Here is a 15,045-nt window from a genome sequence, read left to right as displayed (position 1 = left end):
GAGGGCGAGTAGCTTGCTCACCTAGGCACCAACAGTGTGATGCCTAAAAATAGATGCTGTTAAATCCTTCTTTCTCCTCTGGGAGAGTAAAAGCCAAGGGATTTCTTCAGGTTTCTTTGTTTGGTTTTTGGGTCTTGTTTTGTTCTTTTTAATTAGGACCAATATTCAGAAGCCCAAGTCCTGTTCACCTGAGACCTCTCTATAAACTAAGCACTTCTCAAAACTGAATGTACTGCTTTAAAAAAAGAAAACAACTTAAAATCTGTGTAAGACTTGATGTCCATGTCCATCTAATGACTGTAGATGAGAAAGAGGAGTTACTACCAGCTCTTCCTTGGGAGTTGGATGTCTGGGGGTTTATATGCAGGGGCTGAAAAAATATTTACCAGACACCACCTGGTAGGGCTGGCTGAAAATCAAGGGTGGGGATCTTCTGGAATGTCTCTGGTTGGTTTCGGAACCATTCTGCTCAGCTTTTCCCGTGGCTAGAGGAAGCTGCACAGGGTCTCTCGGCACATGAGCTGTTCTGCTTTTTGCCTGCTGTTACTGAAGGAGGTGGGCAAAATCAGCTCTGTTTCAGCCTAGGGCTTTAACAGTGTGTGTGTGGTAAAAGCCACAGGAGAGAGTGTGAATCTCGACTCGTAAAGCTTTTGTTGACACAACAGGCCTTTTCCTTCAGCAAGGAGGCAGCAGCACTGTGCTCCATCTTACAGAAATCCCACAGCAGCTTCTTGCAGTCTGCTTTGGAGTGCCAAGGTGGCAGCCGTGCAGGAGTGAAATGGGCTTCACGCCTCGAGAGGAAGGCCAGTGTGCACGGTGCTGTGCTTTTATGTTTTAATTGGTGAGGAGTGCATAGCTTGGGAACTACTCTGTGCAGATCTGCTCCTTTTTTTTTTTTTTTTTAATGTACATGGGATGTCCTATTAATTCTTCATTCCAGAAAAGCAGTTGTTGCTTGAGACAAATCACGTGGCCTGTCAGGGGTAGCCACAACCAGCCTCATTCAGCACTGCTGCAGTACCTGTGATTCCGGACTCTAGCCCAGCACAGTCATGGAGCAGTGGCTGGGGGATTTCTTGGATATAGAGTGTTAAATGGAGAAGAAAGTAGACACTGCAGCAGCAGTGAAATATTAAAAAGGGAAGATGCCTGAATTCAAAATGAAAATCTTGTTTATAGTAGGATCTGGGAGTTGTTTCAGACTGGGTTTCTGCCACTTTTACTATTATTAGAGCTCATCTTTTTTCATGAAACAACTTCATTTCCAAAGCTACACAATGAACCCTTTCTTTGCTTTCATGTTCTGGAAGTACAATTGTCTTCAGACAAAATTGCCTCATTTCTCAGCAGTGCATTTGACCAAGTGCAGACATGCTCTTGCATATGTTCCTGATCTGCATTCCTGCTCCAGCTTTGCTGCCACTTACCCATCTGCAGGTCACTCCAGTCGCTGCGCTGCACAAAACTTCTCCTTTGTGCTGCATGGCTTGACTTAGCTTTCCCAGAGCTGCAGAGTAAGGCTTGAAGAACTAGTTAAGAAAACGATTAGAACAAAACAATTGTCATCATATAATGAGAAGAGTGGGGTTTTTTGATGTCCAGGGTTTTCTTTTGCCCTAATTGCCACTGAATCGTAAAGACCCCGTGAGAGCTCTCAGCAATAAAAGTGGGTTTAGTAGGCCTTGTGTGACTTTTCAATAGCTCTGAAAGCATCCTCTGATCAATGCAGTTGTTAGAAGATCCTCGAGTGGATGCTTCCTTCCCCCCTCTACATTCCACTCCTCCTACGTTCGCTTTACCACATACTCTCTCTTGTCTCACTTCCAAGAGTGGCTTGCAGTTAAATTCTGGCCCTGTTGAAGTTGATGAGAATCGTGCTTTGTTGGAGCCAAGATTCAACTCAAATGGTTTTCTTACTCTGGTTCTTGTCTGGTTGCCATCTTGCTACTGTTGCTTCATACATAAAGCTAATGGGCTGACATTGCATCTCAAACTATGTCAAAGAGCTATTGTAAATTACTGGTATCAGTTGCATGTGAATTCCAGGCAGGCATAAGAGACTTCACAATGTAAACCAAGCCGTGGCTGGAAGTTGTCTGAAACAAAGACTTTCAAAAATAACTGTGCTGTCCTTGGCCACCCAAACTGCTCAGAGAACTCTGGGCTCTTTCTGTTGTTGTTTTTGCTTCCTGATGCTGCACAGTTATAATTTCCAGACATTGGAGCACTGAAAGGCAAAGGTGGGCAGTCAAAATAGCTCATTTCCTTGTGTCTAAAACCTTTGATACAGTTGCCCATTGAATAAAAAGAGGGATTTATAGCTTTGAAGTGTAGCCACAAGAAGTGAATAAAACCAACAGAGCCTCTGACAGTGAAGTGCGGAGCGGAAGCCCGAGATGTACAGAAAGCCTCTCTCTTCCACTTCATCAATTTCTAATGGGTTAATGCTTCCTCTAACCTTTCTATCAAAGCATGAGGTTCTGAGTCAGATGAAGGCAGTGGAGTTCAGAAGATCCCTTTGTGTCAAGCCTGGCTGACTGCTGCTTTTTATTTACTTAGCCATTCTGCTGTGTTGGGATTGCTTCCTATAAAACTGGAACCGTGGCTGGTGCGGGCTAAGAATGGCAGGGTTGCTGCAATGCCTCCCCTGGAGTCTGGGTCAGCACCCTTGTGTAAGTGCACTCTGACAGGTGGGAATAGCCAAGGGTGGAGGAGCTCTTGTACAAGAAAGAACATGCCAGAGCTTCATTGTGAAAACTGTGGGTGATGGCTAATGGAAAGGGAGCTTAAACCTGTGAGGCTGTGTTGGAATTCAGCTGCATGGGGGCAGCTTTAAAATGTGTATCCAGTGGAAGACATTTTATCTGTGACCCAGAGGGAAGCTGCAGCTGGGTTTCATCTGAGCACCTGCAAAATAAATGAAGTCCAGTGGACTTAAAAGGGTGTTTCCATTTGAGTTCAGGCTGTGGTTCAGGTCTCCAAAGAGCTGATGGCTGGAGTGAGAGGTCATAGACGTACAGCAAGGACAGGTTTCCTGATGAGCTGGCAGATAGGAGAAGAATGGAAGAGCAGAGGCAGAAGGAAAGATCAATTTTTCAAGGCAACTCCCTTTCTGGTGCCAAGGACTGAAATAGTTGTCAGTGGTATGTTCCCAAGGGGGAACAGGAAAAGACTGGAAAAGCAAGAATGAGTGTGGGGGTGGAGGTGGGGGGGCTAGTTTGCAAAACTGAATTGAGTGTCGTTCTCCTTTTCTTCTGCCACTTACAGGAGAGGATAAAGTTGTTCTACTCACAAGGAGCAGGATGTCTTTATGCACACTGGGTGTTTGGGGAAGTGCCTTTGCTTTCCAGCTGTGCTGTGCATGGAGCGTAATCTTGGCAAGTGCAGCAGAGCCATCTCCAGCACGCATGAGTGGAACTGTAATTGCCAGACTAGCCCCATTCAAGACAAGCAGATATGCATCTGCTTAAGTACCTCTTAGAATTAGTCAATAATCTTGCTGATGAGATCTAAGAGCCTTACACCTGCACAGCACAGAGCGTGATATTGCTCTGGATGTACCAGTATGGAAAGGTCCTTAGGCATCCACATTACCTGTGAATGGGATTTAAATTAATAAAGGCCTGCCTGCATTTGAAAGTCTGACACATAGTTGTGGAGTTGGGGGCTTAGTGCCAATGAATAATAAAAACTGATTTAAATGGAAAAATATTCTAGAACCAGAAATACCAGAAGGTGATTAAGAAGTTGTTGCCCCTAATTTCACACTGTAAACACATAATGAATGCTGTAGTCTCAAGTCACAAATACCCCCAAAAATGGGCAGATGCTCACAAGGTCTGAGTCTTGACACTCTTTTTGTGGCTGTGCAGCAAGAGCTTTGACTTCATTCCAAACTTCAGACAAGCAGGCAGGACCTAGTGGTGGATCCAGAATGGGTATCTGAGGCTTGAGAAGCCTGTTGGGAAGGTCTTTTTTGAAAGCTGCAAATCAAAGGTCCTTAGCAATACATTTTAAAGTATCTCAGATTAAAAACTGCCCATGTGTCATCTTGTGGCTTTAGTAGAGACTTCATTAGTCTTCAGCTCTGCCTTATGTAAAATCCCAGAATGTTCTTTTGTAGTTGTTGGAAGAACAAGCAGCACATCAGTACATTTTAATTCTGAACACTCAGAGGTGCCAGTACTTCACACGCTGCTAACACATCCCTGGCAAGCTGCCTTCCTACCTCACATTCTCCTGTCGCTGGACTGTGCTCCCATGTACTCACTGCTGGTTTTGAACTCTGTCTGCGAGGATATTTTGGCTGTTTTATGATAAACTTTCACTCGGCAGTCAAGTGCTGGGTAGCAGTGGGTCGTAAGGCAGTGTCAGATCGTTTAAGTCACAAGACCTGGACTACAAAGTGAAATACCGCAGATATATACAATGTTCCAAGCAAATGTGAAATATTATTATTTCAAGCCATAATTCAGACAGTTGTATGGCTCTGAAAGCCAGAAGACTTTTGCCAGAACTAAATGTCAAGTGCAAACCTAAACTTTGAAATGCTCTGTAGAGAGTAAGGGGATCTATAGCACATATATGCAGTAGTTTGAGTCTTTTGCTTTGAGCTCTGGTCATCTTTACTTTGTACTCTCAGGTGCTGTCTGAAGACAGGACTTCTGTGGTATTTCTCAGCCAAAATCTGTGAGATTGCCCATGTCGTCTGAATGCTGGAGTCGGTAGTTTTCAATTTAGTGTTTGCACGTAAGGAAAAGGCTGCATACCTTTTGCGGTGCCTGTGTTCAGCCTGTAGACATGGCTTTATTAGGCTATTGTAGTATGTTGTTTTTGTAAATGCTCCAGTTGAAAACAAAACCAGTGCCATTAATGGAGGAGCAGGGGAAAACACATTTTGTACCAGTCTGTTGGAGCTGAGTTTTCTTTAGTCATGTACTGTGTGAATTCTTGGTGGATGCCCTTACACTGCAAAAGGGGTGAGCGATTGGCAGTAACTGAACAGTGCCTTTTGATTTCAAGCTTGGTTCAGCTTGATAATGCTGCATGTGTGTTTCAGTTAATGGTTTGTAGCTCCAGGGCAGCCTTATCTGACTGTCTGAAACAGAAAGTTAATAAAACCAAGTGGCTGCCTCAGAGCGTCTTGCCCGTGAAGCTGGAGAGCTGTGATGTGGGAGTCAGTGAGGAGACCTCCAGGGAGGTTTAACGCTGCCATGTCCTGTGCCTGCAGACCCCGACCGCATCATTGAGAAGGCCTCCCACTCTGGCATGATCAATCCCAGCCGCCAGTGGCAGACGCTCAAGCACAACGCGGGGGTCGCGCACTTCGAGTACCAGATCCGCGTGACGTGTGCGGAGCATTACTACGGCTTCGGCTGCAACAAGTTCTGCCGGCCCCGCGATGACTTCTTCACCCACCACACCTGTGACCAGAACGGCAACAAGACCTGCTTGGAAGGCTGGATGGGACCAGAGTGCAACAAAGGTTCGTGACAAATGCTCGACCTGCACACCGCTGGGACTGGGAGGGATTTGAGGGCGGCCTATCCAGGTTGCGTTCAGTGGTCAGATTGTGCAGACAGGGGGCTAAGGACTGATGGGACAGTGACCAGCTCTTTACAGGGAGAGCTGGGGGCAGGAGAAGAGTACTTTCTGCCTTGCCTTGAAGTCTTGGAGAGAGAACTGGGCACTTAGCAGATGTGTTCTTTCCCTGACTATCCGCATCTTTGCCCTTGGGAAGAAAACCCAGCCCACTGACTTCAATGGGAGTTCTGCTGCTGACTTCAAAAAGGATTTCCCCTTTGGTGCAGAACTTCAAGACAAGCAGGAAGGAGAGACTTGTTTTAGAGCTGACCTGGCAAGTGTAAAGCTTTGGTGTTTGAAAAGTCCCAGGCTTGTTTGTTCCACCTGAGATCGTGTTCAACATGTTTACTAGGGAATGGCTGCTACCTAGGTAATTGGGGAAGGAGAAAGCAGGACTTAGGAACAGACTATCAGCCTGTCTTAATGACTGAGTTTACCTGCAATTTGAATTGTTGCTCATCTTGATATCCTGCCTCTTCAGAGATACAGCCAGAACTAAACCTGGAGCAGTTAAAAGCTGCTTTGAATTAGGTGTAAAGCCAGGAGAGTGGCCCAGATCACCTGCAAAAGACAGAGAAAGAAAACCTGTAGGCTCCAAGTGACCTGGGCTCCCACATGAAAACAGCTCTTTGAACAGCACTAGGAACAATTCCTCTGCAAAGTCAGAGGAACAGATTTCCTATAGAAAGGAAAAGCTGATAGATGTCCTATCCCGGGGAGACACCTACCTTGGTTTTCCTTCCGGTAGACTTGATAGGAGATGCTGGTTAAAAGCTTGGATTCAGCAGGATTGCAGTGCTGGTTAGAGATTAAAACGTTCCCACGAGTGTGAAGGCGCCGGAAGCGGGCAGTGTGCTGATACTCTTCTTTTTTGTTGTTTTAACAGCTATTTGTCGTCAGGGATGTAGCCCCAAGCATGGCTCTTGCACAATTCCAGGAGAGTGCAGGTAAATGCTTCCTATCCCTCCTTGCTTTCCCCTCACCCCTCCCCAACTAATTAAACAAGTGATGCTAAACACAGTAGGACTGGGGAGGGAGGGAGGGCGGGCGTTTTGGAAGTTGTGGTTTTGAGCAAGACACATTATTCATGCTGACTTGCCCAGAATAAGGGGGGAGCAGGCTTTTAATGCACTGATAATTTTAAGAAGCTTTTGGTTTGTGAAGTGGTGGCACTGAGGGAGAGGGGGCTATGGGATAAATCGTGTGAATGCTGCCTAATGAGCACTAACTAATTGTTTCTGCATAAATAGTGCAAATGTTTGGTGGCTATGTTTTTTTCCAACAGCCTGATTAATAGGTTTTTTTCAATTCCAAGCTTGAAGTACAGTGTGGCTTTTCTCTCTTCTTCTCCCTTTCAGTGTTTCCCCCTTCTTCCCTCCCACCCCCTGGTTTCTTCCATCAGTAGGCAAAAGTCAAGCATTCTTTAGAATGGGATTAGTTAAATCTCTGGGTCCCTTTCCCATTGTGAGCCTGGCTCCGAGTGCTGAGAGGTTAATGGCTGGGATGAAATCTTGTCAGTGGGCTCTGATGAATGCCGAATTTTGTTGCCGTGCTTTGAAGTCCCTTCTGTCCTGGCAAGGAGACAATGGAAAGCAGATTTTATCCATAACCCGACAATTAAATATCTGGAATGCCTTAAAATATGCAGCACATGTTTACAGCACAGGGAATTCTTGTCCCTTACCCTTAGAGGGGTAATGGTTATTAAATGTGGGTATTCTTTATCAACAGGCAGGTTCCAAGTTACTGCGTGTAACCCTTTATCATTTCTGTTTACAACTGAGAGCTTCTGAGGTTACAAAAATGTTGATATTGATCCTGTGTAGGAAGGGTTAAAAGTGAAGCTTGGGTATTCCTGAATAAGACTCAGAAGTCTGAAGGAATAGAAAGTAATTTTTCTGCCTAGCAAGCACATTGGTGGATCCTCTGTTGCTGGAAACCTTTGCATGAAGTGGACTGGAGTCCCAACAGGAACTGAATCTGGAGTGTCTGACTATTCTATAAGAATTCAGCCTAACCAGCCATAGTGGCTCATTCATTTTCTCTGCTTCTGTAATTCATGCTTCAGAACAAAACAAAACAAAAACTACCAAGGAACTATCTGAAAGTGAGGTGGGAAGTAACCTCTCATCCTCACAGAGCTTGGCAAAGTGAAAGTCCAGCCAGGGGGGCGAACTGTTGTCACTTGTCCTGTGATTTTAATGTTCAGCAGCACTGATAGAAGCTGGTTAACCCCCAGAACACCAAATCTAAATCTTTTTTTAATTAAAATAAAGCCTAACAAGTAGTAGGAAGCATGGGGGGGCCAGATGGTGAGAGGAGCATATCAGTCAGGGCTAGCAGTGATTTGTGCTGCTGTCATCAGAATAAACATGCCTTGTAGGGGTTGCTGTCTCCTAGTCAGAACAACAGGCTTTGTTTCCAGATTTTTTTTCTTCCCTTTCTCTTTCTAAGTCTGTTGCCTCCCACTCACTGCCCAGACATGCACTAGTGCTCTTATTTACTTAAGGTGCAACTTTCCCACACTTGATTTGCATAGTCTTGAAACAATGCTGTCCTTCTGGTGCTTTCAGATAACTTCTGCTTGCCAAGTTAGACCACTATCTTTAAAGTGAACACAGAAACAAGATTTTATTTTCTTTTAAGTTTTGATGAGTCATATAGCCTGTATGCTACAAATGCAACAGGGTTTAAAAATAACATCCGAGCAGAAACTGCTCTGTGTTCTGGTACAACAGACAACTTGCAAACATTCTTAAAATATCCTTTTCCCTTTCGCTGCCAGTCACTTTCTTCAATGCTGGCCGGCCAACTAAACCATTTTTTACTCATGAATCACTGTACAAGGAAAGTTAACTTTAAATTTCTCATGAGAAACTGCTGCATACATATTATTAAGCGTGAGTTATTACTGTGAATCTTTCTCTGGAATTGATATGCCACTCTTTTTTTTTTTCCCCTAAATGCCCATAGCCTTATCCCATTTTGTTTGTTATGTTTTGAAACCGATGTTTGAAGTAGTACCTTTGGCTCTAAAGCTCATGATTTTTTATTTTTTTTTTAGTGTGGTGTGGGATTTTTAAATTATTTTGCTTTCTTTACACTTGTTCTAAAGAACCCACCACCACTTTGATTTGATGGGAGTAAAATCAATCCTCAATTTGGATACCTGCCTTTGCAGGCGAGGTCCCTGAGTTCGGCTTGTGTGCAAGCTCACAGGCAAGTTGCTTTGAATGCAACACAAATTAAAAGGATCTGGTCCTTAATTTTGATCTTTGTGCATTCTCAGTATATGTCCTGTACCAGAAGGATTTTCCAAGAGGTGCTCGAGGGAGGCTGTTTTGCCTTATCTGGGGTTTTTTCATGTTCTTTGCACTGACTGGCTTTTCTTAACACACAAACTAATAAGAATTTCCCATTGACTTTGAAAGGGCTGCTATTGTGATAGCTATTAAAGAAAAAAAGTTAATTAGGATCCAGTTTGTCACCTGAGATTTTTCGAAGGGAAGTCGGACTTACCACTGGCTGTGTGTGATTATCCATTGGATAGATCCTTCTGGCTTTTTCCCATGAGAAGAAATTGCCAGCAGAAGAATGGTGGGGGGGTTTTACAAATAGAAAGCTTAGCTGACTTCTGTAGAGCTGAGGTTTGTTTTCATAATTTAGTGACGGCTTAGTGCATAATTGCTGCTGATCAATTACTCTCAGGACCTGTTAATGAAATACAGTACCTCAGAAAGCCCTTGCTTTTCATTTTCAACTTGTTTTGCTTGTTCCTATCTATAGATTCACTTTAATCTGAAGGATCCTTGGTCTGTCTTGCTAGTGAGAACTAAATGGAAGCCAAAATAAGCTTTCCCTTAAGGGGGCTTTACTTTAAAAGAACATCTTCCTTTTAAGTGGAGAATTCAGGTAGCTCATTGATGGTGATAATAAAGAATTCAAATAGTAGTAAATTCTCCAGACATCAGTGTTTCTCAGAATTGGACATGATTTAGTTGTTCCCTGAAAGGAGGTTATTAGCATAAATCACACTCAGAAGCACACCGACAGCTGATCTCTGAACACGTGTAAAACCCTGCCGTGCTGCTTTCTGCATCCCCGACTGTGGCCCAGTCCATACTGGCTCTCTGGGTGTCTCTCATTCAGAAGAAGGGTGGCTTCTGACAGAGCAGGGAACTCCTCATGTTTTGCTGCTGCCTTGCCAAGGGCTGAGTTGCTGGTTATGGTTTTGTTTGTCTTCCTGCAAGCCCAGTGTGGCTGCAACGCCTGGAACCTTGTATTCATGAGGATCTCTGGATAACTATTGTTTCCACTGACTTTTTCTTCCCCCCTCAATTTATAAAGCACCCTGTCAAAGTCCAGAGATTGATTTGTAGTGCACACCCACCCTCTCTGCCACATTTATATGAGGCTCCAAAAGAGTGTTATTGTGCTGAATGGCCTCATGCTGGTTTTCTCAGAACAGTTATTCTTTTGTCAGGAGGCTGGCTACAGAGACCTTGGCAAAACTACCAAAATGTTTGTTTACAAGAAACCATCAAACAATCCTTGAATAGCTTCTCCCCTCCCCTCATCCTGCCCTTCTCCTCCACTTCCCAGCCTTTCTTCAAGCTTTGGAGTTGCACACTCATATCTACACTCAGCAGTTATGATGGGTTTGGGTTTGTTTCCCTGTTCTGATTTTTTTCCCTTTTTTTGCCTTTTTCCTGAAGGTGTCAGTATGGATGGCAAGGCCAGTACTGCGATAAGTGCATTCCACACCCGGGATGTGTCCATGGCACTTGCATTGAACCATGGCAGTGCCTCTGTGAAACCAACTGGGGTGGTCAGCTCTGTGACAAAGGTATGCTAATCCCAGAGGGCCGCGTCACACTGGGATGTCAGCGCTGGCAGGCTGCGCACGCGGGACTCAGCGAGCTGCCGAAACGCGCTGGCCCTCAGCTGCCTGCCCTTGTCCCCACTGCTGCTCCAGCACGGTTAGCATCTGTCCTTAGCTGGTCCCTGTCCTGTCCCGCTCCTCTGTGGGCATGCATTCTGTAAAGGCTCTGGGATAGCAGAACAAAGCACGTGGTGATGCTCCTGTAACCTTCCAGCCCGGCTTTAACGCTCCTCCCCTCTTGCAGATCTGAACTACTGTGGAACCCACCCGCCCTGCTTGAATGGTGGTACCTGCAGCAACACTGGCCCTGACAAATACCAGTGCTCCTGCCCTGAGGGCTACTCGGGACAGAACTGTGAAATTGGTGAGTGCTGCATGGAGCTGCTGAGATTAACTGCCACCTGACAGTTAATTCTTGCCAGCTTTTGGTGGCTGCTTTTGGATGCACTGTATGAGATGGAGGAAAACTCAATTTGTGGCGTACCCAGTCAGGGCTGGGTACAAAGATGCAGCCTTTCCTATTCTCATGCTTTGTCATGCCTGTTTGGTGTCTCTGAACATCAGCCTCGCTGGGGAGGTCACAGTGAGCCACCCTGTGTGGCCGTGGCTCCAGCAGGTTCCAGTCGGTGTGCTGGTGAGCTTAGCTGGAACGAGACTTTCCTCGAGCCAGGAAATTCCTGGCTTCACCTGCAGGAGTGCGGTGCAGCAAGAGTGCTGATGGTGTGTCCAGAGCAGAAGCATGTGGAGGGAGCAGGGGTGGCTTGTGGTGGCGTTGCTGTAGCCTCTGCCCTGATGTCCCTCTGTCCCCGTGCAGCGGAGCACGCCTGCCTCTCCGACCCTTGTCACAACGGGGGAAGCTGCCTCGAGACATCCACGGGATTTGAATGTGTGTGTGCTCCTGGCTGGGCTGGACCAACTTGCACTGATAGTGAGTCCTTTGCAGTATTTATTAAAAATGTGCCAGTTTGCTGGTTTTGATCAGTCTTTCTAATCCCTCATAACCTTACAGGGCAGACTACTTAACCTTTCCCAGCCTGAGCATTGCTTCCCAGCAGCCATTTACACCCCTGTGCACTCTCTTCCCCTTTGCTTGTATCAAGGGTTTTGTCAACTACCGGGGAAGGAATAACCCAAAGCTTCTTGAAAGAAGCAGAATGCTGAATTTTTGTAGTGGTCTGGCATGTTGTTAAATATGCTACTTTGAGGGACTTGCTGGATCCAAATAGCACTTCCACTTGCAAAAAGTCCACAGGGGAAACTTTCCCCCCAGTGCTTTGAAACCCCTTTTCACATTACTCCTCTCCTTAAATGAGGCTTTTGCTGAAATCCAAGATAACCTGCAAATTCCAAGTAGAAGTCCTGTTGTTCCTCTGTTCCTCAGGGAAAACCTGAGCAGCAGCAACCATTTGTCAGACTTGACAGTTACTACCATTGCCAGTCTGGTAGTGGAGCTAAGCCTCTCCTCATTCTGCATTACAGATATTGATGATTGTTCTCCAAATCCTTGTGGTCATGGAGGAACTTGCCAGGATCTAGTTGATGGATTTAAGTGTATTTGCCCACCTCAGTGGACTGGCAAAACGTGCCAGCTAGGTAAGAACTGCTTTCTCTTCATCCAGTGTTGTTCCAGAGCTGGAAAAGATAAATGCAAAAGGGATCAGGGTCCTGCATAACTCACAGGCATGTTTCTGAAGCCTGTGGATGTATTTTGGCATGTTGAAGACATTCAGTAGTGTCTGTTTGCAGGACTGAGGTCTAGGACAGTGTCCAAGAGCAGTGTGGCTTCCATCACCTTCCTTTTGCATGCTGGCACTTGAAGGAAATAGTTAACCAGAGACATCCTTCAAACCAGAACTGCCCTGAAGTGGGGAGGCTGCGTGTTGGGCCTCCCAGTCCCGCCCCCACATGTGCTTCTCTCCCTTAACCCTGTGAGAAAGTTGCTGTATCTCCTCAACCATGTCAACTCCTCCAGACCCAGGAGCTCACAGCTGGGTTCCAAAATGGGGATGATCTCACGGAGAGTGAGCTGGCTGCATTCTTTACACAACACGCTCATCCCAATGACCAGGCTGCAGCATTCCTCCTTCAGAATGCTCGGCTGAGATGCGTGTGTGGGGGCAAGTTGCTCTTAATGAGTGGCTGGGTAATTGTGAAATAATTAGCGTAGCCTGTATGTTCTAATTGCAGAGAAACTGAAAGAGCCTTCAGAGGCTGATGATGATTGACTTTTGTTCCTTCGAGTCACACTAATCCCGGCTGCACGCTGCAAGTTCCTCTTAGCTCTGGAGGAACTGCTGGCTATTGCTGGGGCGTGGGCTTCTCCCTTCCCCCCTGAATGTTCCCCTTGGTTTTCCAGATGCCAATGAATGTGAGGGCAAGCCCTGTGTCAATGCCAACTCCTGCAGGAACCTGATTGGCAGCTACTACTGTGACTGCGTTACTGGCTGGTCTGGCCACAACTGTGATATAAGTAAGTGTCCATACCCTTGGGTTTATTAAAGGCCAGTCCTTTGGGCATGTGTGTGTGTGCCCCTGAGTTCTGAGCTCAATTTAAACACTGGGCAGAGCCCCAGCAGTTGATGTTTTTAGAAAGGGAGTAGTTGGTGCGGAATGAAAATACACAGTTTTATCAAAGTCATTAGCCTGTACCATAGCTATATTCTGATAAAGGGACTGAAACAATGATGTGAAGTTTTACTGCCTCTCCTAGAAGAATCGCGAAAGGTTTCCCACCCATTATAATAACCTTATCTCAAGGAAGGCATGCAGGAAACTTGACAAAAAGTTTATCTAGCTGCAGTTTTAGAGAGACCTGAACTCTCTATCTAGTGTAAATATATTTTTGCCTTCTAACCGTGCTAATTTTATTGCAGATATTAACGACTGTCGTGGACAATGTCAGAATGGAGGATCCTGTCGGGTAAGCCGTTCTTGTTTTACCTTGGTTTCCCCAAGACTTGCAACAGTAACTAAAACATTTGAGTCTAAGCACAAAAAGTTTGGAAAATAGCAAATAGCTGGTACAAATGGTCATGTCTTTAAGTTGGGGGAGGGCCTATGTCATGCTACAGCATGTTGAGATATGTCTGTAGAATAGTAAGGGCAAAAAAATATAACATCAATAAATGACTCATTTTCACTGCCAGTGTCACCAGTGAATGAGCTGGTGGTTGTGCAAACTACCTACTGGAAATGTAGGCATTTCCCTCAACCTGTGGATTAATGTATCCTACCTGGAAAATTAGAAGGTAAACTGGGACTGGTGGTCTGTGTGTCTGTTTGGTTTTTCCCCTCTAAATATTTTGGACATAGTAAGATGATTTTTTTTTTTAACTTCTTAAATTTTTTTTTCTTAATAAGAATATATCAAGGGAGGAACAACATTAACTCTGAAACTTTTTTTTTTGTTTCCCAGGACTTGGTTAATGGTTATCGGTGTATCTGTTCACCTGGCTATGCAGGAGATCACTGTGAGAAAGACATCAATGAATGTGCAAGTAACCCTTGCATGAATGGGGGTCACTGCCAGGATGAAATCAATGGATTCCAATGTCTGTGTCCCGCTGGTTTCTCGGGAAACCTCTGTCAGGTAAGAAGGCTGGGTGAAAGGCAGGCCCTCAGCCAGTGCCGTTTGTTCCGACGCTCCGGATCTGAGCACGGAATGCCTTCCATCCACTGAAGCATAGAATAAAGTTGTACTTGATATCGCTGTCAGTCTGCCAAGAAACTGCTTGATTAATATATATTGGGGCGGGGGAAGAAACCAACAAACCCCTGACAGGCTGTGGAGGATTCTCTTTGTTAACAGACTGCAGAGTTTGCACGTCAGGCTTTGTGGAGCTCTCACTATTAACTTTGGCAGTTTAATATCGAGAGCTGTCTGCCGGAATAGTGGCGAGTGGGACTAAACTCTGTGTGCTATGAATGATTCTTTGAGGCAGCAGATAAAAAGGTCAGATTCCACAATGTCAGCCTGTCGTGGTGAGGGAAAGCCATGATAAACCTCTTTCACTCAGCTTTCCCTCGCTCCCTTCCCCCCCTCCCCACTTCCCTTCCCTCTCTGTGCACTACTTACAGCTGGACATAGATTACTGCGAGCCAAATCCGTGCCAGAACGGCGCCCAGTGCTTCAATCTTGCCATGGACTATTTCTGTAACTGCCCCGAGGATTACGAAGGGAAGAACTGCTCCCACCTGAAGGATCACTGCCGCACCACTCCGTGTGAAGGTTCGTGTTGCCTTTGGGTGAAGGGCCGTGTCTGGCCGCGCTTCCTGCCCCTGCCCTCGCTGGAGCCCTAACGCAGCTCCAGCAGGGCAGTCACTGGAGTAGCTCTGCTATAAAGAGGCTGAATTTTGCCCTCTGCCTTAGGCCTCTCTCTGTGTGAACAGATGAGTGATATTTCTAAGTATCAGCTATTGAGAGACAGCGTTATGTCAATGTGGACAGAAGGCACAGGTAGCAAATAGCCTGATGCATTTATTCCAGGCCATGGATGTGTTCCAGCAATCATCAGATAAGATGCTGTGATTATTTCATGCACAGTTGGCAGAGTCCAATGTTATTTTAAAGCAGCAAACAC

General features: G+C 45.6%; 1 protein-coding gene across 1 annotated transcript in view; it reads left to right on the top strand.

Annotated features, from left to right (window-relative positions):
• The window catches only part of JAG1 (jagged canonical Notch ligand 1), a 36,088-nt gene that overhangs the window by 12,545 nt on the left and 8,498 nt on the right, over nucleotides 1–15,045 (top strand). The window contains exons 4-13 of the mRNA XM_038133668.1: nucleotides 5,231–5,485; nucleotides 6,470–6,530; nucleotides 10,299–10,429; nucleotides 10,710–10,829; nucleotides 11,280–11,393; nucleotides 11,945–12,058; nucleotides 12,822–12,935; nucleotides 13,339–13,385; nucleotides 13,881–14,054; nucleotides 14,543–14,693. Coding sequence (XP_037989596.1) covers nucleotides 5,231–5,485; nucleotides 6,470–6,530; nucleotides 10,299–10,429; nucleotides 10,710–10,829; nucleotides 11,280–11,393; nucleotides 11,945–12,058; nucleotides 12,822–12,935; nucleotides 13,339–13,385; nucleotides 13,881–14,054; nucleotides 14,543–14,693 — 1,281 coding nt within the window. The remainder of the gene's footprint in view (nucleotides 1–5,230; nucleotides 5,486–6,469; nucleotides 6,531–10,298; nucleotides 10,430–10,709; nucleotides 10,830–11,279; nucleotides 11,394–11,944; nucleotides 12,059–12,821; nucleotides 12,936–13,338; nucleotides 13,386–13,880; nucleotides 14,055–14,542; nucleotides 14,694–15,045) is intronic.

The sequence above is a fragment of the Motacilla alba genome, chromosome 3, assembly GCF_015832195.1.
Source record: "Motacilla alba alba isolate MOTALB_02 chromosome 3, Motacilla_alba_V1.0_pri, whole genome shotgun sequence".
Classification (NCBI taxonomy): Eukaryota; Metazoa; Chordata; class Aves; order Passeriformes; family Motacillidae; genus Motacilla; species Motacilla alba.
Note: the sequence above shows the minus strand (reverse complement) of the source record. Positions and strands in the feature narration are given on the sequence as shown.